The sequence below is a fragment of the Laccaria bicolor genome, genomic scaffold (assembly GCF_000143565.1).
Source record: "Laccaria bicolor S238N-H82 LACBIscaffold_47 genomic scaffold, whole genome shotgun sequence".
NCBI classification, from domain to species: Eukaryota; Fungi; Basidiomycota; class Agaricomycetes; order Agaricales; family Hydnangiaceae; genus Laccaria; species Laccaria bicolor.
In genome coordinates, this window is record NW_001889918.1 from 282692 (window position 1) to 304955 (window position 22264).

The 22264-nt window shown below is 48.4% G+C and overlaps 11 protein-coding genes across 11 annotated transcripts; 5 read left to right on the forward strand and 6 right to left on the reverse strand.

Annotated features, from left to right (window-relative positions):
* Positions 1 to 1156: 1156 nt before the first annotated feature.
* On the forward strand, positions 1157 to 2140 carry LACBIDRAFT_310701 (uncharacterized protein; the record flags this gene model as incomplete). Its single annotated transcript, XM_001887663.1, has 3 exons — positions 1157 to 1527; positions 1581 to 1842; positions 1892 to 2140. 3 exons carry the CDS (start codon positions 1157 to 1159, stop codon positions 2138 to 2140), a joined length of 882 nt encoding a protein of 293 aa, XP_001887698.1.
* A 1195-nt stretch (positions 2141 to 3335) lies between these two features.
* Positions 3336 to 3793, forward strand: LACBIDRAFT_310702 (uncharacterized protein; the record flags this gene model as incomplete). The annotated part of the gene is made up of 3 exons (XM_001887664.1): positions 3336 to 3356; positions 3430 to 3547; positions 3636 to 3793. The coding sequence occupies 3 exons, from the start codon at positions 3336 to 3338 to the stop codon at positions 3791 to 3793; spliced, it is 297 nt and encodes a 98-aa protein (XP_001887699.1).
* Positions 3794 to 3816: 23 nt separating this feature from the next.
* LACBIDRAFT_310703 (uncharacterized protein) lies at positions 3817 to 4257 on the forward strand (the record flags this gene model as incomplete). Its single annotated transcript, XM_001887665.1, has 2 exons — positions 3817 to 4168; positions 4223 to 4257. The coding sequence occupies 2 exons, from the start codon at positions 3817 to 3819 to the stop codon at positions 4255 to 4257; spliced, it is 387 nt and encodes a 128-aa protein (XP_001887700.1).
* A 358-nt stretch (positions 4258 to 4615) lies between these two features.
* Positions 4616 to 5567, reverse strand: LACBIDRAFT_310705 (uncharacterized protein; the record flags this gene model as incomplete). The annotated part of the gene is made up of 4 exons (XM_001887726.1): positions 4616 to 4628; positions 4693 to 5183; positions 5242 to 5412; positions 5463 to 5567. The coding sequence occupies 4 exons, from the start codon at positions 5565 to 5567 to the stop codon at positions 4616 to 4618; spliced, it is 780 nt and encodes a 259-aa protein (XP_001887761.1).
* A 9-nt stretch (positions 5568 to 5576) lies between these two features.
* LACBIDRAFT_310706 (uncharacterized protein) lies at positions 5577 to 6162 on the reverse strand (the record flags this gene model as incomplete). The annotated part of the gene is made up of 3 exons (XM_001887727.1): positions 5577 to 5730; positions 5785 to 6054; positions 6131 to 6162. 3 exons carry the CDS (start codon positions 6160 to 6162, stop codon positions 5577 to 5579), a joined length of 456 nt encoding a protein of 151 aa, XP_001887762.1.
* Positions 6163 to 6789: 627 nt separating this feature from the next.
* On the forward strand, positions 6790 to 8994 carry LACBIDRAFT_333115 (uncharacterized protein; the record flags this gene model as incomplete). The annotated part of the gene is made up of 9 exons (XM_001887666.1): positions 6790 to 6879; positions 6995 to 7174; positions 7479 to 7601; positions 7809 to 7938; positions 7991 to 8050; positions 8132 to 8216; positions 8555 to 8593; positions 8651 to 8768; positions 8830 to 8994. 9 exons carry the CDS (start codon positions 6790 to 6792, stop codon positions 8992 to 8994), a joined length of 990 nt encoding a protein of 329 aa, XP_001887701.1.
* Positions 8995 to 9978: 984 nt separating this feature from the next.
* LACBIDRAFT_333116 (uncharacterized protein) lies at positions 9979 to 11851 on the forward strand (the record flags this gene model as incomplete). The annotated part of the gene is made up of 8 exons (XM_001887667.1): positions 9979 to 10059; positions 10263 to 10493; positions 10862 to 10878; positions 10908 to 11026; positions 11090 to 11101; positions 11176 to 11307; positions 11393 to 11539; positions 11682 to 11851. 8 exons carry the CDS (start codon positions 9979 to 9981, stop codon positions 11849 to 11851), a joined length of 909 nt encoding a protein of 302 aa, XP_001887702.1.
* Positions 11852 to 16750: 4899 nt separating this feature from the next.
* On the reverse strand, positions 16751 to 16945 carry LACBIDRAFT_310710 (uncharacterized protein; the record flags this gene model as incomplete). The annotated part of the gene is made up of 1 exon (XM_001887728.1): positions 16751 to 16945. One exon carries the CDS (start codon positions 16943 to 16945, stop codon positions 16751 to 16753), a length of 195 nt encoding a protein of 64 aa, XP_001887763.1.
* Positions 16946 to 17190: 245 nt separating this feature from the next.
* LACBIDRAFT_310711 (uncharacterized protein) lies at positions 17191 to 17485 on the reverse strand (the record flags this gene model as incomplete). The annotated part of the gene is made up of 2 exons (XM_001887729.1): positions 17191 to 17391; positions 17441 to 17485. 2 exons carry the CDS (start codon positions 17483 to 17485, stop codon positions 17191 to 17193), a joined length of 246 nt encoding a protein of 81 aa, XP_001887764.1.
* A 152-nt stretch (positions 17486 to 17637) lies between these two features.
* On the reverse strand, positions 17638 to 18718 carry LACBIDRAFT_333118 (uncharacterized protein; the record flags this gene model as incomplete). Its single annotated transcript, XM_001887730.1, has 3 exons — positions 17638 to 17851; positions 18221 to 18355; positions 18636 to 18718. The coding sequence occupies 3 exons, from the start codon at positions 18716 to 18718 to the stop codon at positions 17638 to 17640; spliced, it is 432 nt and encodes a 143-aa protein (XP_001887765.1).
* A 2112-nt stretch (positions 18719 to 20830) lies between these two features.
* LACBIDRAFT_295559 (uncharacterized protein) lies at positions 20831 to 22240 on the reverse strand (the record flags this gene model as incomplete). Its single annotated transcript, XM_001887731.1, has 4 exons — positions 20831 to 20917; positions 20996 to 21314; positions 21367 to 22109; positions 22233 to 22240. 4 exons carry the CDS (start codon positions 22238 to 22240, stop codon positions 20842 to 20844), a joined length of 1146 nt encoding a protein of 381 aa, XP_001887766.1. The 3' UTR covers positions 20831 to 20841.
* Between the last annotated feature and the right edge of the window lie 24 nt (positions 22241 to 22264).

The window sequence follows — 22264 nt, forward strand, 5'->3', positions numbered from 1 at the left end:
GAAGCAGTAACATATGGGGTAGGACGTATACTCCGACGTCGCGGAGGAGCATATAGCCCGTCTCCACGTCCTTTTCAACCAGATGCGTACAAGTGCTGTAGGGGAAGTACCGTGCCAAAAGCCAAATCATACGAGTGCCATCATCACAGAAAACGCCGAACTGACCAAAGGCCCTCCAACCGTGTATAAGCCCCTTCAACTGGCAAAGTGATGCCGACGACGGAGGGGAGTCCTTTACCGTGAGCTGACTTTTGTTTTGGTTTGCTATCTTAGGGCCTTTTTGCGGGGCCGCATTACGCGAGTGCCCTCATTTACTGTGTCGAGCATCAATTCCCTGTATAGTACAACGGTTTTTCTCATTGTTGATTGATCTGACTTGGAGTTTTGCAGATGGCAGGTGAAATGTCGCGTTGAGGGACACCTTTGCTGAGTTCGGCGTCAGCCGTCTCGCTTGGAGTGCATCCTTTCAAAAAAACATTTTCATTGAACACCCTATGGTGCCTGTTTCGAGTACATTCTCTAAAGGGCATATTTTGCCAAAATCGGCGCTGAGCCGTCTTGGTGGGAATGTCACTTGACGGAGGTGAACTGAAAAATATGTTGCATTGAGGGACACCTTTGCTGAGTTCGGCGTCAGCCGTCTCGCTTGGTGTGCATCCTTTCAAAAAAAACATTTTCATTGAACACCCTATGGTGCCTGTTTCGAGTACATTCTCTAAAGGGCATATTTTGCCAAAATCGGCGCTGAGCCGTCTTGGTGGGAATGTCACTTGACAGAGGTGAACTGAGAAATATGTTGTGTTGAGGGACACCTTTGCTGAGTTCGGTGTTGGCCGTCTCGCTTGGAGTGCATCCTTTTTCATGCAACGTCAGCTGGTTATTGGATTATGCATTTTGTTTTTGCCATGACTATATCACGGCCCCACTTATCCCGCGGCAACGGGTATGATGGCTACTTGTAAAATGTAGCTTGGCACAAGAATTTGCCGGGATATCCAAATTATGGATGACTTGGTGATGACTGATGGTTAGACTCGACGTGAATTTGGAGAAGGAAGGGGAGAGGAATCAAAAACAGATTTTTGGTGGAAGATAGAGCGTCTGGTTAGAGTGCAGTGGTGAATCATGATTTTAGACTCCGACGACACATACCACCATGACACATACAACTTGGGGCGAGACGGACACAGCAGTGTACCAAATATCAAAATACCTCTCCAGTTCAAGGATAACATCAAAAGTTATTATAGACGTAGACGTTTGGCTGGTTCAGTCGATATGCCAACAATACCGGGAAAAGAAGCCAAGCAAGGTTCATCGCATTGAACATGTCCATCCGGACCCCGACTTCAAGTTGGACTTGGACATGGCTGAAGCTATTTGGACAATTTTTGAGGGCCTGAAAAACATGCTAGAAAAGTGCAGCCAATCGAATGCAATCAGCTTTGGTAAAGATATGGAAAAGGCGATCAAAAGAGATCATCCAGGTTTGGTAGAGAGTCACGAGCACGCGAATGCGATCTGGTGGTGAGTTTTTCAATCTAACAGACTCCATTTCGGGCTGAAATTTATCCGCAAAGGTGGGTAAGGCTGAAGAAAAGGTGTTTTGGCGATGGCAGCGGAGGTTTTGCAATTTTTGCAACTAGGGATTTGGTCGAGGGGGAGATACTATACCCTCTCATGGGTCTAATGGCGTCCGATTCAAGGGCGGAACATTCTCGCCTGTCAGAGATCCACCCCCACCCGAGTCAAGTCAAGTTGGAAAAAGGCAGAATGGATCCACGGGTTCTTGTTGGACCACTACGATTCATCAACCACACTTGCCATTCTTTCAACGCCGAGGTGAATCAAATTTTTCGACCAGCTGGCATCCACTTATGACACCACACAGTTTGTTGCAATCCGGTCGGCATTGGCATTTGTGGTGCAAACCAACAAACTCATCAAATTCCACGACGAAGTTTTTGTAGACTACGGCAAAGACTACTTTGAAGATATCGAGAAATGTCGTGCAGGGACTGCAGTGGGCATTCGGAAGGTTCAAGCACTGCGCGTACAAAAATCGCCCCATCTCGGCCTCAGAGGACGGCTGAAGAACGTCGGGGGATGTATAAAAAGAGGCGTGGAGATAAAAAGTTGAAGAAGAAAAATAAATGCAGGGGAGAAAGTATGGGGATGTAGTGTACTCACAACGAAATGGGTGCAAGTTGGGGTGGTGAAGAGGATGGATTGCATATTTCATCTAGCTCCTTAAACGACGACGGTCGACCAGTGGGGTTGAGTCGGGGAAAGTTCAAGAGTTTGTTATTATTTCGAGTGTTGGTGATTTCAATTTTTTTTTTTTCCAAAGTGACATCATTATTAAAAATTGCAATAACTGGGTGGCCAACTTAGGACTTAATAAAAGTAGGTATTCGTCCATCTTTCACTAGTGTCACAAACTTACGTTCAGTCGCTGTATTCCGTTTCAGGGTTGAATTAAGTCAATCGTCCTAGCACCTCTAATTTGACCTGTCCGTTTTTGTATCCAACTTACGTTGAGATAACAAACAGTTTATTGCAACTTGTACTCACTCACCAGATTCGTCAAGACCCCTACTTTTGCAGCGCCTTATAACTAACACCTAGCCTCTTAAACTCCTGCCCTGCAGGCATCGCGAGCCACTTGCCGTGTGCACTATAGCATAGCATCGAAATTTTAAACTGTTAACGAACCCATGTCAGTCGATGCTGTTTCCTACACGACTTACACAAAGCTTCTGCGCAGCACTCCGTGCAGGGTGACTTCAATACAGCAAGGTTGATGAGGAGGTTCCAGTCACAATGCCAAACGACAATCTTAACACCTTATCTAGGCATGAACAACCGTGAAAAGTTACAGTCGGGGGATTGCGGTTTTCGGACCATCGCATCACGATCTTATGTCATAAAGGGAAACAAACCTTGCAGATACTGTCAAGGGTATACGACCAAGTGCGCAAACATCCTGAGGAAGCTTTGCGACCTAGGAAGAACCTCTGCGCCCTTATGCCACCCAAACATCAGCCAAGACATCCTCGGTGTGTTACAAGGTTCCTAAATCACCGCACTGTCTAACTTCCCCTCGTGGGCACAAGCTACTTCAGAATAACCCCTTCGAATCACAACTAGACGATCGGGATGGAGCAGCTCTTAAAACCGCTCTTCCTCGGCCATCGAATTTTAGGCTCCTCACTTCTTTTCATTCCATCATCGGCGTAACCGCCCTACTTCTTGCGAAACCTCATCCCCTGCAGAGAAGAGCGCCAGCATTCAATGCCTCTGCTCACTGTCATCAGCATTGTGACTTGGCTCCAATGGATGCAGTTCTTCTGCAGGTACGTCATACCTAACCTCGACCAGCGCTTGAAGCTTGAAGTTGCGTGTCCATCGATCTGACTTTTCTTTTAGATGGCTGGCTTGGACGTATCTGCTATCGACTTCTTCTCTGTATCCCTCAGCGTTACGCACCTTCAAGATCAATTCAATAAGTTTACTCATGATATTGTGCTTCCGACCGCTGGGAGCGGTACGTTTATCTCGCTTCCCTTGCTCACTCCAGCTCTTACCTCTTTTTCTCATCAATCATTCGGCATTGTCTCAGATCGCTATCGCAGGAAGTGGCCCCTCGTTTGTAACCTCGCTTGTCGCCGTCCTCGACCTCGGCGCTGGATTCGTGCAAAACTTCAAGCAATTCCTCGCGCTCCAATCCCTCTTCGGTGTTGGCATGGGTGGAATCTGGGGTCTAGCGGCATTGAGTTGGTGGGGATGGTGAGAAAACGGGGGGAGGGGACGTCGATGAGTGAGGTTGGGATTCAGGTTGATGATTCACTGCAACAACCACAGGAAGAGCTCGACGAACGCGAGAAGGATATCGATTCCAGGGAGCAAGAATGTGTGCAGTGTGAGCTTGAAGTACGCAACCGGAGGAAGGGGGTTAAGGAGCACCAGAGGGGGGTTAAAGAGCGCGGGAGGGATATGAGGGACAAGGAACGTGAATTCCAAGAGAGGGAGAAGGAGACGCGGGAGAAGGAAAGGGAGAGGAGGGAGAGGGAGAAGGGTGTTGGGAGGCTGGATATGGGACGGTATACGCCTGCGTTGGATGAGGATGGGGAAAGGGAGTTGAACGAGCTGAAAGATGAGATGGATGGTCAGTTTCTTCTTTCTTTCTTTGTTTTGACGACGATGACTGATGTGGTAATAGTGCTGAAATTGTCAAGATTCAGGCAACAATCTTGACACACGGTGTTCAAGTCCTACTCCTCAAGCTCCTCTCCGACCTGGAGACAAACTCGAGCGAAATGGGCCGAAGTCGTGTTCAACGACGGCTTAGCGAAATTCAGAAACAATTGGGGAGCGTGATGATCGCGGGAGTGGAGACGGATATGGAGAGGAGTGAGTACATGGAACGTTTGGAACGGCGAGAGGAGAGAGCGCAAGTGCCGCGGGGGGTAGGAAGAGGAAGAGGAGGGCGGCGGAGAGCGAGGGCGACGGAGAGGAGGGAAGGAGGAGTGGGAAAAAGGCAAAGGGGGGTCAGTCGAGTTCGAGCTCGTTGAACCTGCCATTTGGGGTTTGATTACCTGTTTACATTGTTCCGTCACTGGCCCATCCTGTGTTAGAATAATGTAAATAGGCGAAGAAGGTATGGGGGAAGCAGGGGGACGAGGAACAGGCGATGAACTCCTCGAGCGGGATTGAGCCTTCGTTCCCCCCTCACGACCACCACCGCGACCGCCAATCCCAGTAAGCCCCGATATCTTCCTCGTAAACTTCATCTTGGGCATGAACCCACCACTCGTCGCTTTTGGCGTCGGCTGCGTGAGCGGTGTGGCTGTTTTGAGGGCTGCGCTGTGTGTAGGCGTCGTGCTACCACAGGGAGAACTTGGCTGAATGATGAGTTCGGGTGGGGGAGGCCTGATACCCGTGGTAGCAGCGGTGACGAGCGGTGGTAAAGCCTTGTCCACTTCGGTTGGTGTTGATGGTGTGTATAGCTCTGTGAGAGGGATGTTGTTGGTGGTTGTGGCTTTATCTTCGTGGGCATCGACGAATTCGTCTTCGCCTTCCTTGTCTTCATCTTCGTCGTCTGAAGAGAGCCCTCCGTCGTCTTGGAAAGCGTATTGGTTCCCGTTGGCGTGATGTGAGCGGATGGTGCCGACGCCTTCTGTCTGAAGTGTCAAGTACATTAGATGGGAAGAAAGAGAAAGGACAGGGACAAAATCGTACAGCAGGAGCCGAGACCAAAGAAGGCCTAGAGCGCTTAACGAACTCTCCGTAAATCTCATCGTACTCTAAAAGGTCATGTGTTCCATGGGGAGGGACGAATCCAATCTTGAGCTGAATGCTACCCGTAGCAGCTGTATTGGGTCGCGTCGATAAGAGGTCGACAGAAAAAGGCTATCATCCCCGTAAGCCAAGTCAAAACGCATGAGAAATCCATGACGAACCTTATTTCCAGGCTCATCAAACCCCAAAACATTTTCCTCGCCCTCGCCTCTAAACCACGATTCCAGTGACAAAGCCACCTCGCCTAGATACTCCTTCGATAACATGTCCTTATCTCATACCACCAACTCCACTCCAACGAGCTTGTCAGCTAGGGAGAGGTAGAGCGGGAACTCGAAGGTCGCGTCTTTGGGGTTATACACGGGATTCAAAGTCCGTTTGGCAACGGGGGTTTGGTGACGCATCAATAGTACCGAAACGACGACGAATCTATACCAAGATGGATGAGCTTGTTACGAGAAAGGGGATAAGAGAGAGACGCACGGATCGCTAGCGCCATTCCGGTCCTTTGCCAAAAGCTGGGTACATCCGATAATTTGGATCTTGCATATGACGATGGGGAGTTCTCCGGGGGCAGGCGAGAAATTGTTGCGCCCCGATCCACTTTTGAAACCTAGGCCTTTCGGGACGGGAAGGGATTTGAACCTAAGTTGAGCCCTTTTGTGGGGCGGGGTGGTGGTAGTGGTGGTGGGGTTGTGGAGTCCATGTGGTATTGGTGGTGTATGAAAAGAGTGCCCCGAGTGATGCCACGTACTTATCGCAGAGACGAAGTGAAACGGGTGATGAGCGCCGTCAACGGAGATGAATGGTCGACGGGGGGCGATGATACAGATCGGAGTTCGTGGGCGCCCGTTTCTTCATATTGAATGAAGGGTGGTCCAAGTAGAGAGGCTCTCTATCCTTCCCGTCGTCAGATACCCAAAAAGTTAAAACACAGGGGGTCATATCAAAGGAAAGAAGTGCTCACCAAGCAAGATGAAGAAGATGTGTGGGCGTATCGATGGTTGCAGCGTGATATTTTTACACCAACAAACGGCGCCGTTCGGCTGTTGGAGAGGGTGGCCAAAAATACTTTTAGACAAGTCATCATCGTGCTTAGGATCGATGAGCGCAGCACTTGCCTTTTCAATTCCGCAGAGCACAAGGCTGGACTTGCGAGCGACGATGGGCGAGAAGTGAGAAAGAGGAAGACAGCCGTTGTTGCTAGGCTGTAGTTGCTAGCGTGAAACGTTTGCTGTCGTCGTGATGTTGTCGCCGTCGTCTTGGAGTATCGAAATCAGCTAATGTTTGGCATCATCCCCCATTTCAAATACACTACGTAGGACAAGAGTTTTTAGTAAGAGCGCTCTTGTAATTGATCACTGTTCTCCTAAAACACCCAGCTTGCCATGGCAAAAAATATTGCAAAGGAAGAGGGCGGCCCATCGCCCTTCAAGCTCTCGCCCAAGCTTTCACAAACTTTCAAGCCTCGCCTCCGTCGTGAACGCAATGTATGCCACCAATATGCCTCCCCCTTTCTCCCCCCCGCTCAATGGGTACATTTATGATTGGTTTTCAAACCGCAGAGCGTCAACTGAGGTAGGTTTATCAAATGACGTCGCGCCTTCCAAGTCCTTCTGAAGACCGCTCAGTAACCAGTCTACAGATTTCAAACTTATCAAGTTGCGAGGTTTAGTGCCCCTATCACAATTAGTCGCTTTCTATCTTGATCTGGAACATCTCAACAACTGCACGTCCAAAAGTCCTCTCCGACACGCCAATTCAGGCCAATTCCCAGGTTACTGTAGTCAAACCACCGCCCCTTCGTCTCCCTTTACCCACTCAATACTTGGATGAATCTTGGAAACTTAGATTTTTAGGTCGCTCTTTGAAGGTATGTTGTGATCTGCCTCCGTGCGCGGCGCCTCCTCTGCTCTATCAGATATATATTTCGTTACAGAAAGGGGTCGTTCTTACGACCCACAGGAGCTCCGGCGGTCGTCTTGGCAGCTGATCGCCGCCTCCCACCTACTCAGCAGCTTTTAGCGATCTTTACAGTACAAGAGAGTACGAGCCCAAGCCTATTTCACATGGTAATACATAACACACTCGGTAAGCCTAGATTCCAGATTCGCAACGGCTCTCTTAATTTATCTCATTTTTAAATGATGGTGGATAGTCCTGCTCAAAAGTACTAGGAACATATTAACAATGCTTCGCTCACCCCTCCCTCGCGTTTCCTCCTCGGTGGTCACCATTCCATGACCGCGTTCAGTCTCGCCAGTTTGATCTCGCTACTTTATCATGCAAATATGAGTCACGTACGTCTTTCTTCCGCCCTTTCCTAACAGCATCTATCTCATGAAAAAAAAAACCTCTTGGTAGCGCACAACCAGTTCGTTCCGATCAATCTCGTCGAATTTCGGATAGCTGTATTAGCCAAAAATCAACCCAGTCGCCGCCGTCTGCCTCTTCGTGCGCACCCCCCTTTCCATCAACGACGTATACTCACTAAAACCCTCAATTAGTTATACGAATACCTATTGAACCTAGATCTCGAGGTCGAGCATATATGGAGTTCCCGCTGGAACACGATCAAGGTTCTCTATTTATTAACGCGATACATGCCCTTCCTCAACATAATCTCCGTTCTGTATTGTAAGCTTCGTCATCATTACCCCTTACATATTTCTCACCATCTTATCGTCAGATATCCTTCTCGACGGCTCCTCAGAAGAAGCTTGCCGTACGACATTCCAAGTCAACGGCTGTACGTTTCTTCATCTTCACTCCTCCCCCCTTTTTTTTCGCTAATCCCGAAAACTAGGGATGTTCGCAATCGGAATTTTAGTCACTGAAAGTAAGACAACCTCCGCCACATCCCCCAATCACCAAATTAACCACTCCTTGTGTAAAGTCCTCCTAACGATGAGAACGTGGGCGATCTGGGGTAAAGATTCCAGGCTTACCATCATCCTCCCGATTCTTTGAGCGCTATGCTTTGGTGGGGTGTTCACTTTCATGGGGGTTTTTCTCAAATCCGTGACGTGTGGGTGTTTTTTTTTTTTTTGCGTTGTACCATTTATTCATTGCTTACTTTTTCCATACACAGTTATCCCACCCCCTCGATGAGCCGGATATCAATCAGCGGGATGCTTCAACATCGGCGGCAGCCCGATGTTATTCGCTTGTTGGGTGTTTGTTATGGCTTATGATCTAGGTGAGAAACACTTGATTACTTACATGGACGCTTACTTCTACCCATCGTGTGCAGTTCTGCTGATATTGATTGCGATCAAGGGACTTCCGGCGCGTGCGTATCCTGTCGATCTTCATGCGCGCAATTGGAACTGAGGTTTTTGTTTTGTAGTGAGAATGACCACATCCTCACATCGGAGACTCGCAAATGCGGTGTTCCTGAACGGACTGATTTACTATTTCTACCTCTTCGGTTCGTCCCTCTACCCTTCGTTTACATGGTCAAGAGCGTTGAACCCTTTTCTTGTCCTCCAGTCATGTCGGCCATTAACGTCGTTCTCATATATCCAGTATGTTCCCCCCCACCTCCAACCTCCTGTCTATACCAAACTCATCTCACTTAGTATGCCTACCACAACCTTCTCTCAACGTAATCTCTTCTCCATCTCCATCTTGTCATCAGCTTATCTCACCTCTATTCTCACAGGTTCGAACGAGCGATGTACTCTATCCTAACGTGCCGTGTCATCCTCGACATCCGCACTGAAACGAAAGAGAGCCTCGAAATGTCCAGCCCTAATTATTCAGTAAGGCTTCCGAATCGGTCTAAACAATGATTAATCCTTCCCGATTCTCTATATATTACCTCCCTTTCGAGTTCTTTCCTCATAAAATATTACTTATGTATGGTGGACTCGGAAGATCTACTTATTCCTTCGCTCGTTGGTCATGTAACTATGTATCAATTAAGCTTGGTTAACATACATGACTTAATTCCGAACTGTTATAAGATGATGTGTGACTTACAATTATAAACCATCACCGTCTGGACAGCCAGAAATTTGCGTGGCCTTGCGGGTTTACATAGGTAGGTTTCTGCGGGGCGCGAGTCAAGAAGTGTACTTAGACGGCAGGTACCGTCCGCGCCCAAAGTGAGAAGGACAGCAGGAAGTGATAGATCTGATCAGCCAAACAGCCAACGCCTTTTCGTCAAAAAAACGAGCCTGGACTATCCTACTAGAATTTGGGCGGTGGAGACATTGGAAAAAAGGTCTCAAAAGTGCGGAGCCTAGATAGATAGATAGATATATTCCGGATGCAAGTGACCCGCGTTACCTTGAGTAACGCCACAAACGTTAACCCTCAACCCGCGCGTTTTCAACAAAAAGACAGACCCTCGTATCGATGTCTGCTGACAACTGATCTAACGGTAATCAAAGCCTATTAGTTGAATGACGGAATACAGAGGGGGATTCGTCATGCACTTACGCATCAGACACAAACGGACAGAGTCTAAGAACAGCAAGTATCGTTGGAGGAGATAAAGCACCTTCATGAAGCCTCATTTTGATAACCAGACGAACGCGACCTCCATTCTCAACGTTAAGATGTGATTATAAACGAAGATTGTGACGCCCAGAACTATATGGAATGTCGTGAATGTTCAGATAGGGACTCCACAACCAACGCTTCAGCAACGACTGACCATCGAAACACTACATGCATCATCAACGAGCAAGCCTAGACTTGGATAATGCTACGCATGCCGTCACTGTGACTCTCGCCGAAGCCACGTATTTCGTGAGTTCCCGAAGGGCTTCCACGAGGACGGCGATCAACGTCATGTTGATGGGTTTGGGAAGAAAGTGGGGTTTTTATGGGTGGGTGCTGTAAGGATGAGCGATTTCAAGTCGTAAACGAGGGTTTGAGGTGGCTAATTTGAACCGAGAGTATGATAGCAGGGAGATGATCGCCCCTTGCTGGCTGCTGTGAGATTGTTTCAGAGGGCAAGTTGTTGGTTTCCAAAATATAACAGACTCGAGTACCTTCGAAAAATCGGACGTCGTTCACTTCTGATTGGGTGTGGCTCCCCTCAAGACGTACAAAGAGGGACGTGGGGATTCTTGTGTTGCTCGTTCCCTCCGTTAAGGCTTAGAAGTCGAGGTTCGGTCTGTATTGGCCGTGGAACCCTTGGTAAATCCTCGCTGTCAAAACTTCGAACAGTGGGAAGCTATGTAAGTTCGGGCCTCGACCTAGGCCTCCTGGTCTCAGGAAAAGTGAACTACGACGCTGTTGAATGTCGTCAAGACACGCCCCGAATAAATCCCAGCGAAAGATACTCACATACTGAAAAGAAAAACCACTTCAAAAAAGAAAAAATTAGCAGGGAATGCAAAACGAAACAGCAGTAAACCCGGTACCTATCTTAACTGCCCATCACCCGGTTCAAGTTTCAGGACTTGTGGCATCGACAGCGTTGTTTGATCAGTTTTTCACACTGACGTCGAAGAGTTTCCCCCCTCAACATCTCTTCTAAATTGATCTGTCCGTGACCGAGGTCTCCATTCATGTTCATAATGATATTCATTGCTGGATAACGCAGAGTGTTGACGTTGAGGGGTACGCTTGTCAAGCTAATGTCGTGGTAGAGCAACTTGCCAAGTGCCCACGCCCGAAAAATCTAGGAGTCTTGAGCTTTCGAGCGTGCCTTTGGACCCGGAAGGAGCGCCGATGTTGGCGGACGTTGGAGTAGGGCAGCAGCCTGGCAGTGGGTAGCAGTTTGAGGGTCCCTCCACAACATCCTGACAAATCGCTGATATCTTGTCGGTAGGTGATGCAGGCAGTGTGCTGAAGTTGCGAAGTTGAAAGCTGGGCGCTTCAATCCACGATGGTAGTTGATGGTGTTCACGAATACAGTGAGGCACTTCCAGGTGGAACGTGCGCGTGACTATGTACAAATGGACGCGAAGGCCGATTGTCTAGGAGGACCGACTCAGTTGAATCACAGTGGTTGTTGTCCCGCTTGGAGATATCGCTCAGATCCGGGGGGTGGGCAGTGTAGAGGAACTTGCACAAGTCGTGTGCGTTGAACGTAGTCATGCTCTTTCTCGGCTTGCCATGAATGGTTTGAAAGTCGACATGGCGAGGAGTATCTCTGCTGTTAGTGATGATTATATAATTGACGCGCTTCCGCTTCCTGAATACGACATTCGATTTCGTTTGAGCGACAATTCGGCACTTGGACGATCTGTGGAGGAACGAGTAGCACTCACAGGTTTCCGTCCGTGAGATGGATGAGAGGGTCAAGCAGCAGTCTGAGGTCACGTGCTAGTTGATCAACTTGGATTATTATGATCGTGCAATCCTTTCACCTTTGCTTCCACCACCACAGTCCAACTAGCTTGTTACTCCCTCGATGGCAGACGTCCAACCCCTTCCTGATCAACCTGATTTCGCCCGACTCTCGGTTCTATTGGCCGAGGTTGCCACTCATGTGGCGAGAATCCCACACGCCGCCCCCGAGCCAAACACCATTACCGCTGAGGATCTGCGGGCAGGTTCTACTGACTTCTACATTTTGGACCTGAACTGATCCTTTATTATCAGACTGCTCTCCAAGACTCATCAGCTGTTATACTTGAGGCGCTGCGCACAAGCGAGGAGCGCATTATGACTAAAATCAACCAGCAGTATATCTCCCACCATTTCATTTACGATTAGAACTTGATTTCTCTAGGGCCGCCTTACTGACTCTCCGCCTTCACAATTCAAAATGCCCACATGACGCCCTACTCAGATACCCTGCTGAAATCAATCCCCAGTATTTCCCACAAAACAAAACCGAACTATATCAAATGAAAGGTGAATACCTCTCAAGAATACTTCAATCCCTGCTGCTTCTGACCTAATTTCTAGGTCCTGTTTGTATTCAGATGGGAGCAGCTCTGGGGATGGAACCTTTTCCCAATACCATGAATGTCGACAGCCGGCGTGCAAAAATCATAGAGTACTTGGGTGCAATTTAGATAGATATGTAACTAGACCTTGAATTGTAGCTTGTGCAACCTGGAAAATTTCAGCTCAGTTTTACCTTGACTCAATGCCTAATCATGTTGAGTAAGTTGTGTCTCCCATTAACGGAATGACCTGTTCACTTACAGGCGTCTAGACTCTCTTATCCGATGTTGCAGCACTACGTCGTCGACGAACTCTCGCGTCATCGAAAAGTCAGATGATGTACCATCAACGACTGCTTTCAAGAGAGGGGACACATTTGAACACCTTCCACAGGTTAAGAGACAGGAAATGCGAAGATGACAATGGGGAATGCCTCTGATGTCAGGCAAGTCCATCGTGTGTCAGACTCAGAACGGAATCTAACCTACGTTGTAGTGCCCACGCCTCGACTCGATGCCTATCACCCTCATAAACTATTCCTGCAAATTCGACGGCGAGGAGCGGGGTGTGTATACGGCTACGTCGGACGTCCTAGTGGTGAATCAAAACACGCTCAAACATTTTCATTGCAAGCGCTAAGTGGATACCGCATTTTTTTTCCACCCATACACTTTTTCGACCTTCCCCCTACTTCAACTGTACCCCTTTTGTCTAGGTGGTTGGCCTGTGTTCAGCGCACACCCATCTCTTTCCTCCTTTCGTAACTCGTTCCGTTCCTTTCTGGATAAGCCTACTCGATGCCCGTTCCTTTCTGGATCAGCCTACTCGATGCCCATTCCTTTTCGTTATCGAGACTTAGATCGATGAATCGGCCCCCATCTTTCTATTCCTTTTCCCCATTTACCGTTGTTCATCAACTAACCTCTCAACAGCAGCCATACTCTAACACTCGGGCGGATGCAATATTGGAACATCCGAGACCATTAGACTTCTGGCAATACCATGGCAGACGGCCGAGGCAAAGAATGCCTTCGCTTCAGCATCATGGAGGACTCAATGTTGACTCGATGTGTTCGTCTCGTGTAGGGAGTAATGAGGTACTTATATGACGTGTACGTCTTCCTCCAGGCTCCACTCCGAGTCATTCTCACCTGCTCACTTTACCTCGTCTAGTACCTATGTATTCCGACACACTCAGAACTTCACGCTGGAAACGTTCAGGTCGACCGTCGTGATCGGCAACTCAAAGTTAGCGCCGATTTTCCACGAAAGGGTTGTTTTATTTATAGATCATCTCCTCGTGCACAGACGAACGCGAATATGTATCCCTCAACGACCTTGATCGCCTCGAATTTTTGTTTGATGGAACGGTGGAGCGTGTCAGCCGAAAGAAGTCGATTCATTTGCGATTCATAGAGATCCACACTGCTTGTTCATGTTTGGCAAAGGCTTCAGGAGTAGATACGCATTGTTTGTCATCATCATCCACCATTGTGTATGTGTTCGTGCTTTCCGCCAACAGGTGTGACTGGCGTTTTTCCCTCATGGCGTTTTGGTTGCCCTTGAGATTTTGAGATGTCGTCGAAACCCGGAACGAGCGAGGCACTGAGGTAAACGCAACGCATATATTCCTCAGAAAAGCGATGAAATCTGGTAAGTATTTCTGCTTTCATGTTGCTTTCGTGACAGATTGGAATCTCTGAGTCGGTTCCTCTGCGGCCCTGCAAATTTCTCATGGATAGGTTAGGAACTACATACTAAGGTCAAACATCTCTATCCTGGTCGCAATCTTCTTCTTCCTGGAAGCGACTTAGCCACCATGAGCGCCGTCGCAGACGATCCTCAGGGTGATGCTACCGACGCCATCGAAGAGCCAGAAGAGGCAGTATAAGGATTCTGGCCATGACGACGAGAAAGCATCTCATGATTCGTTGATTTTATTCAACTTGTTCTATGCGGTTCTGACGCGTGTATAGATGCCAAGGTCGATATGTCCACGGTACGTGCTCAGATGTGTTCAGCTTCCTTGGCTCATACGAACGTGCGTCCCTGCAGATCGAACTAAAGGCAGAGGATTTGTACGACAAGGAGCGGAGACTATCGTTATCGACAATGTCATCAAGCTCTTGTAGTGCACTGCGGAGGGGTTGAACCAAGAAGAGGCTCAACGACGACTCGAGCTATTTGGCCGCAACAAACTGGAATCTGAGGAACAGAATATATTCCTTCAGGTTAGTCTTTTACTTTCTCTAGGCGCACGTTTCTGATTAATTCTGCTCAGTTATTGAGTTTTATGTGGAGCCCCCTGTCATGGGTGATGGAAGCCGCTGCGCTCGTCACTATCATACCTTCAAACGGTCAGGGCACACCCCCTGACTGGCCTGATTTTGTCCGCATCGTTCTCCTGCTATTCATCAACTCTGCCATTGGTTTCTACAAAGAACGTAACGCTGGTAATGCCTTCAAGGCGCTTATGGACTACTTGGCACCTAAAGCCAAGGTTAGACGCGATGGCCAATGGTCAGAAATCGAGTCGTCCATTCTCGTTCCTGGGGATATGGTGTCATTCAAAATCGGTGATATCGTCCCAGCTGATTGTCGTCTGACAGAAGCCATCAATGTTTCTCTTGATCAGACCGCTTTGACGGGTGAGTCACTGCCTCAGTCCAAGAAAAAGGGCGACCAGTGCTTTTCGTGAGTCTATAATGTTTTCGTGAGCACATTGTTCAGCGTCTGACGTCTTTTTTTTTCAGGGGATCCACGTGCAAGCAGGCTGAAGGCTGAAGCTGAGGGAGTGGTTATCTCCACTGGCCCCAACACCTTCTTTGATCGTGCTGCCTCGCTCGGAGGCCAGGATGACGACACCACTGGTCACTTGCAGAAGATTTTGGCTCAATTCGGATCTTTCTGTCTTGTCACCATGGATGTCTTCGTCATTGCGGAAATGTTTGTTTTGTACGCTGGCTGTAGTACAGGTACCGCGATGGTCTTGACAACATCCTCGTTCTTCTCATCGGTGGTATCCCCATTGCCATGCCCACCGTCCTCTCAGTCACCCTTGCCGTCGGTGCTCAGCAATTAGCCAAGTACAAGGCCATGGATACACGCATCACCGCCATTGAAGAGTTGGCTGGCGTTACTATCCTGTGCTCTGATAAGACCGGAACTTTGACCACCAACAAGGCTCAAGCTCACCATCAACCGCAACACTATCCAGACATACAGCCCCTTCTCCACGGAAGACGTTATACTCCTTTCCGCTTACGCCTCGCGTGTGGAGAATCAGGACGCCATTGACACGTCCGTCGTTCAAGCGCTCGGAGATACAGCCTGTGCTCGTGCCGGAATCAAACTGCTCGACTTCAAGCCGTTCAACCCCGTCGATAAGCGTACCGAGATCATATACCGTGAAGAGTCAACCGGCAAACTGAAGCGTGTCACCAAGGGTATGACGGGTATCATCATCGAACTTTGCACGCGCAACAAGACCAAGGAGCTGGAGGAGAGATTGGAGAAGGACGTAGAAGACTTTGCTATTCGTGGCCTCCGGGATTGCGCCCTCAGTACTTCATGACTTACTACGCCGTATTCATCACTGATCCAGAAGGACGAAACATCGAAGTGGTTTGTATGAAACCTGGTTTCTGGGCGGAGGAATGGAACTGGGCAGTTTGGACCGCTGTTATCGGTGTAACTGAAGTGGGACTGGGAGCAGTTTAAAATTGCGTGCTGTGATTGCACAGGTGAAAAGCTTCATGGTTGTCCTTTCTAGTCTGTAATGTATTCAGGTCACCCGTAACATTCGGTCAAGATGAATACAGGGTTCTATATGATACTACACATGATGATATAGCACAGCCTCAAAGATATGTTGAGAAAATTACATTACAAATGAAACTAAAACATCCTGCAAAGGAAGCATAACACTAGTGTTCATTGATGCCTGGCTTTTCCCTTGGGACCACGTTTATGCTGTCCTCACCTCGACCCCTACTTTTATAGGTCCTAAGTTGCCCACCCAGTTAATATCTAATTAACGTAGGGCCAAGGGTGCCCAAGCGTGTACCGGCGGCAGAGCAGAAAGTAGAAAGGAGAAGAGTCGACTCAAAATCTCGACTCTAGAGAAAAAAGAAAAGAAAAGGAATCGTTTGTTACATGGAGTGGAATGAAAAAGTAGCAAAACCGCATGAAAGGTTTTACTTTATAATTGACCCTGGTCATTCTACGTGATCAACCGCAGTTGTGCTTGCGTGTAAGTATTACTTTTGGCTCTTGAGCTTGTGTGTTTTCGTCTGCATGTGCGCTCGTTTCACACATTTTCAACTATTACCCATATCTCGGTGCCCTCTGTGTATGATAGCCACATCAGCTTTTACCCACAAAAAAAGAAAGAGACGGGAAAGAAGGGACTAACCAACACTCTTTAACCTCCTCCATATCCATTTCTCCCACCGCTCCCTCTCCCCCAACCCACATCGGACCCGTCATAACAGCCAACTGCTCTCCAATCCCTCACATAGCTCACCCGTTCTACAAGCTTTTCCATGCGCCGAGACAACGTTTATCAGAATATTCTTCTGGCCCCTCTTCCCCATCACCTCCCTCGCGACATTCGTGAATTCCTTGATGAAATCATCCCATGTCCCGTTTGTGCGAGAAGACGTTCAAAGGTGGGGTAAGGCGTATAGTATGTCAGCCGGCGGGATGTTAAGATCGGGAGAAGGATGTTGGTAAAATTTCGTGAGATTGCCTCGACGGACGGGAGAGCTCGACGTATTGCGTAGGGCATAGTTTGAGTTTTCGGTTTAGGTGGGAAAAGGCGAATGTGACTGATTCGTGTATTTTGTTAAGGTCGGTGTAGGAGGGGAGGTCGTTGAGCGAAATAGCTTTCATTACTTGTATACTGTTCCCATCGTTAGTCTTGAACACAATAACAGATCATAGAAGGAGAGACCCACCAAGATCCGTAACAGCATTCAACCCGGCATGAGCAATAAGACTCAGAACGGTGGCAAGAAATTCCTCGTTGCATCTTTAATCACCCCCACCTCCTTGCTCCTCATCTGCGCCTCTATCCCCTCCAATACCCTCTCGAAGCTCGGCCAGAAGTTGTTGACCCCTTGGATGGCTTAGATCTATGCGTTGACGTGCGAGTGGAGACTCAAGGAACGTGCTGTCAGTGAGGAGCTTTGACGGGATGTGCGGGATGTTGGGTCGTTGGACTTGCGATTGGGCCTTTATTCAAGTCAGTGACACGTCATCATCAGAGAAAGGGAAAACGCACCAACTCAACAGCCCGTTGAATAACGGGATGAACAACCAAATTCATCTCTGAAATCTCCACCTTCCGCTGTAGCGCTCGAGTTCTCCAAACTTTTTCTTCGTCATAGATATCCCCAACTTGGCTTCTCCGCCTCTGCCTCCTCCTCCTGCGTCTTTCCCTACCCTTGCCCCAGTCCTTAAAACGCGTCAAACGATGGTTTAACTCCGCAGTTTTCCACGACGTGTAAAGAGTTGAATGCGGTCGCGTCCCCACCAAGAGAGGAGCTGCTTAGAGAGCGGTACAAATGGGTCGAGGTGCGTCGCTCGTTTTGCGAGTGTGAATGTCGTGATGTGTGTTGGGTGGTACGTCAGTTGTGGGGTGAGGCCTTGAGGTGGCACGTGTGTTGGTGTTCCTCCGTCATCTGCGTCGTTTCTATGTGAATGTATAGATAGAACGACACAACATTGGGCGGAGCACAGAGCTCTCAAAGGTCAGGCAATTCACAGAGGCATGCGAGGCGCGCGTAATCAGCCGCAGTCGTCTATTGACCCCGACTCTCCCTCATAATGGCATATACGAACTAGGCACTGGGTGGTTGAGGGCCAAAACGGAGGGAGTGTCCGTTAGTTGCTGAAAATGGACCATTCGTGGTGGAAAAACGCGGGAGAGAGGCAGAGATGGAAGAGGGCGTAAACCGCTTGAATGGTGGATGTCGGGCGCTGTGTGACGTGGGACGAGAGACAGAGGCGGAATGAGATGAAAAGGGAGTGAGTGCGAGTGGGGCGTTAGAGCCAGACGGACACAGGATTAACGACAATTATCGGCGGACGATTGTCGTGAGGAATGTAGAATGCGCATGTGTGTTCCGTATTTGGATTGTAATCATGTGCTCCATTGACTTCGGAGGCTAGTCGGAGATGGAAGGTAGGCCGAAGGCTGGGTGGGAGGGCAGATGAATGAGTAGCCGATGTTGGTGGAGGGATAAGAGGATGACGATGTTGTTTGGGGGATGTGAATGATGTACTCGTCTATCAACGCAGGAAAGCTGAAGGCGCCAATCGGGGGAGGTCAAAAGCATCTATCTCTTAGAGTCGATCTTCCCCACTACGAGCTGATCAGCCTGCAAGAGCGGGTCACGCCCCAAATGGAGGAAAAAACCTGCTGTCTACCTGTATAAAGTTCAACACTGGAGTGGTTCCACAACAAAGTCACGTACCGTAATGTACCTCCGCTGGCAGCGTAGAGAACCCACCACACTTCCGACATCCAAATAACACCGCACACCTTCGATACTGCCATTGTAACTCGCAGCTGAGCCCCAAGGCCTAAACTCCCAAGCGTCAAATTCACCCAATTGCCTGGGGGATGCGAGGACGGCAGGTTTAGTTGAGCATACCGCCAGTGGACCGCAAGAAAGATGAGTATCGAGTTGAATTAGAAGTGAGATAAATAGAATTGAAGGGAACGGGAGGAAACGGCACAAGTTGCGACGTTGAAATTACGACGCAATCTGGATTGATGACGTTTGCATGCTTGATCGATCTGGTTTATCTATTTTTATCTGCTTGTCCAGGACTTCCGCTGAGCAACTGCTGCGACGCTGAACAAACGCTGAACGAACGCTGATCTTGGGCTGAGCTCATACCGAACTCAGGCAGGAGCTCACCGCCGTCCACAATGTCCACAACCGGCCACGGTGATTCAGAATGATGCATCAGAAATCACTGGCATCTTTACACGCTTTCGCTCTCTTCCACTCGTCTGAGTCGTCTCTAGCGCAGCCTTAGCTCACTGTACACCATTCACGGAGCCCTGACAACGGTTCTTACACGCGCACTCCTTAAATGATCTTTTCTATCAACGCATATAAGTATACCGATCGAAGTTTCGCCTTGCGCCTCTCATCGTTCGTGCAGACGTCGAACTTGACAACCAGGCCGTTGGCGCTGTCGAATTCACACCTAGTACTCTGCGGAGCAACTTCAAGCACAGTCAGTTATCGATAAACTGGCATCGCACAGCTGAGCATCACTAACGCCTCTCATCCGCTCAGTCCCATATTCATTGCGTTTCTGAACTGCAGAAACTGAGGTCGTCAACCGCCTCATTTCCTTCGATTTTTCCAAACCGCTCTCCAATATTCTGCCTCACAGCTCTACGTCATTCAACCTCACGTATACCGACCTCACAACATCCCTCACCTCGACGGTGAATGAACTGGAGTCTGGCGGACATCATCGGGCAGAAGGACCTTCCCGTTCCTGAGTCGCATCAGCAAGGAAGTCCGCAATAGTGTCACGCCGTTGCTCGGGGTCATACGAAGGGCGTATCCGAATTGCTTGCTTGGGGCAGGCAAGTCTCAGGCATCTGAATCGTAGGAACCGAGGTCAGACATTTGCGTCATCCAGCTACCACCATCGTGTCTTCGTCGACCTCGTACCGTGCAACGATTTAATTGGAATGGTTATGGCTCACTGGAGTGAGTAGGCCGGTGAGTGTTCGTCTATGAGGAAGCCTCAGTATCTGTTACGCACATCGCCCGAAAATATCCCAATAACCCGACATACCGGCTATGGCCCCGGGATCTTATGTTCTCTTCAATTTTAGTGAAAGTCACTGTCTGTTGGAGGTAAGAATAATATTTGTAGCGGATTCATAATTTATAAAGAACATGTGCATAATCAAAACAACATTCTTCAACCGCTGTCCTTTTGATTATAACCATGTGGCGAATTCCTTGTAAGCCTTACACGGCACATGGTCACCAATGCGATCTAAGAAAAACCAATCGGACTTGATATTAATTGAATGGGTGTCCCCCATCTTCATCAATTTGGCTTCGAAGAGCGATATCAAATTTCATGACCTTTGTCGTCATGCCCCCAGTTGTCTTTCGGTTTTCTGTGATATAGACAGATTCAATTTGGAACCCAGATCAAAGACTCGAAATGATCACGGGCAATGGTTCCAGCGCGTTGTTGGCCTTGCGAAAACACCAACTTTGCGGAAAGAGTCCCACATTGAATTCACTGGCCCGGGGGTAGTATCGTCATTTTCTATCCCTCTCATTTGAGACGCATAGTGTCAAGTCAGTACCTGCTGATGGGTCACGTACGGCATGAAATATTCGAGCCCACCGAGTTCAGAGGTATTCTATTTTTCTAGCTGCGATCTCAAGTACTACACTCGGATCCGACGAAAGTTTGGGGATTCCAAGATGACAAATGTGAGCCATCGCTGGCAGATCTACTCAAACAAATTCACGCATATCATACGATGTTTCGGATGACCACTTTCTGACATTCGCTATCGTCAAGGACCTCAATAATATTTGACCGGGGAAACGAATTTTCGAGGAGACTGGCGTCGGGCAATTTTAGAGCAAAGTATTGGGGCTCCCGGGAAATATCCGGGCGAAAAAGTTAATCATAGTACATTACAGCACAATCATCATCACTATCAACTATTTCCGTGGAAAACTTGAAACCAATAGTGGTACTTTGGGATAGCCACAGAAAGTGTTCAGAAATCATCTGCAACTTTTTACGGAACGCTAAATCATCCTCGCTCACATACCGACATGAGGAAATTTTGATATCAATGTGAAGCGAAACCCGACGAAGCATAGGAAATCCGTCGGCGAGTACGGTATCAAGCCTGCCCCATTTTGTACGGTCAGTGGTGCATTTCTGGTCAGTCCAGGTGAAGATGTTGAGGGTGATTTCTTCAATAACGTTGTGTCCCGCAAATTGAGTGAGCTCCTCGCAAAGACCGCAAAGAGGGTCTTTGAATTTTGGTTTGACTCCCAACACGACGTGAAGTCTCTTCAACGTCGACAAACAGCATTTGTTCATCCAAGCAACCAGATCTTTGCATCCGTCTTCCAAATGTGTCACTAAAAACATCAACATCAATCCCTGATGAAAACGAATCTCGGCAGAGCATACCTCGATAATGTAGAATTTCAAGTTTTTCCGAGGCTTGTAGCAATGTTTTCCTTCCTTCAAAGTAATCCTTGAAGCGCGCATGAATATCCAACTCCTTGAGGTTACTGAAATCGAGCATTGGAACACCGGTGGAACGTTTGGCGAGGAAAACTTTTGTGACAAAAGGGTCATCGGCACAACCGAAAGTGAAAGACTGTATATGAGGGACGGGATCCAAGGTAGTATACTCCTGGTCGTTATCACATTCTGTGGCGGCAGTAAGACCAAGTGAATTTATTGCAAGTTGGGTGAGAGTGATGCAGGGAATGAATGCTGTGACTGGAAAGTTCCAAAATAAGGAAACCCGAAGACGGGTCGATGAGTGTAAATAAATGAGACGAAGTAACGCTTCTTGCATCGGTGAGCACAATGTGTTCCAGTGGGCACCAGAACCATCAAGCTCCAAGGTTTGAATTGGATGAAGTTTTTCCAATACGCGAACGTTGTCATCCCGCTCGTCGTTATGGGCGATCTCGTAGACAAGATTTCGAACATATTGTGAAATATCTGCATTGGTTTCAAGAAGAAGCCTCAATGATTTGAGCATGCGTGAGCGATGGCCACGAGCGTGATGGCGAGTGAGACTGATGGTCTGAAAGATGTGTTGACGGCAGAATGTGGCAGTAGCGATTGGCATGTCTGCGAGCACGTTTTCAATGAGGGTAGGTCGTGCTGAAGAACGTCGATGATCTCCTTGACGATCTCTGGAGGAAAGTCAGCGAAGGACGTCATGGTGAAGGCAGGAAGAAACGATCTGAGATTACATCAGCTGTCAGACAGCTGATCGTCATCTGACTCATCTCAGCCACTGACATCTATCTACTTACAAGTCCATTCACCAAAGAAGACGAATGGAATC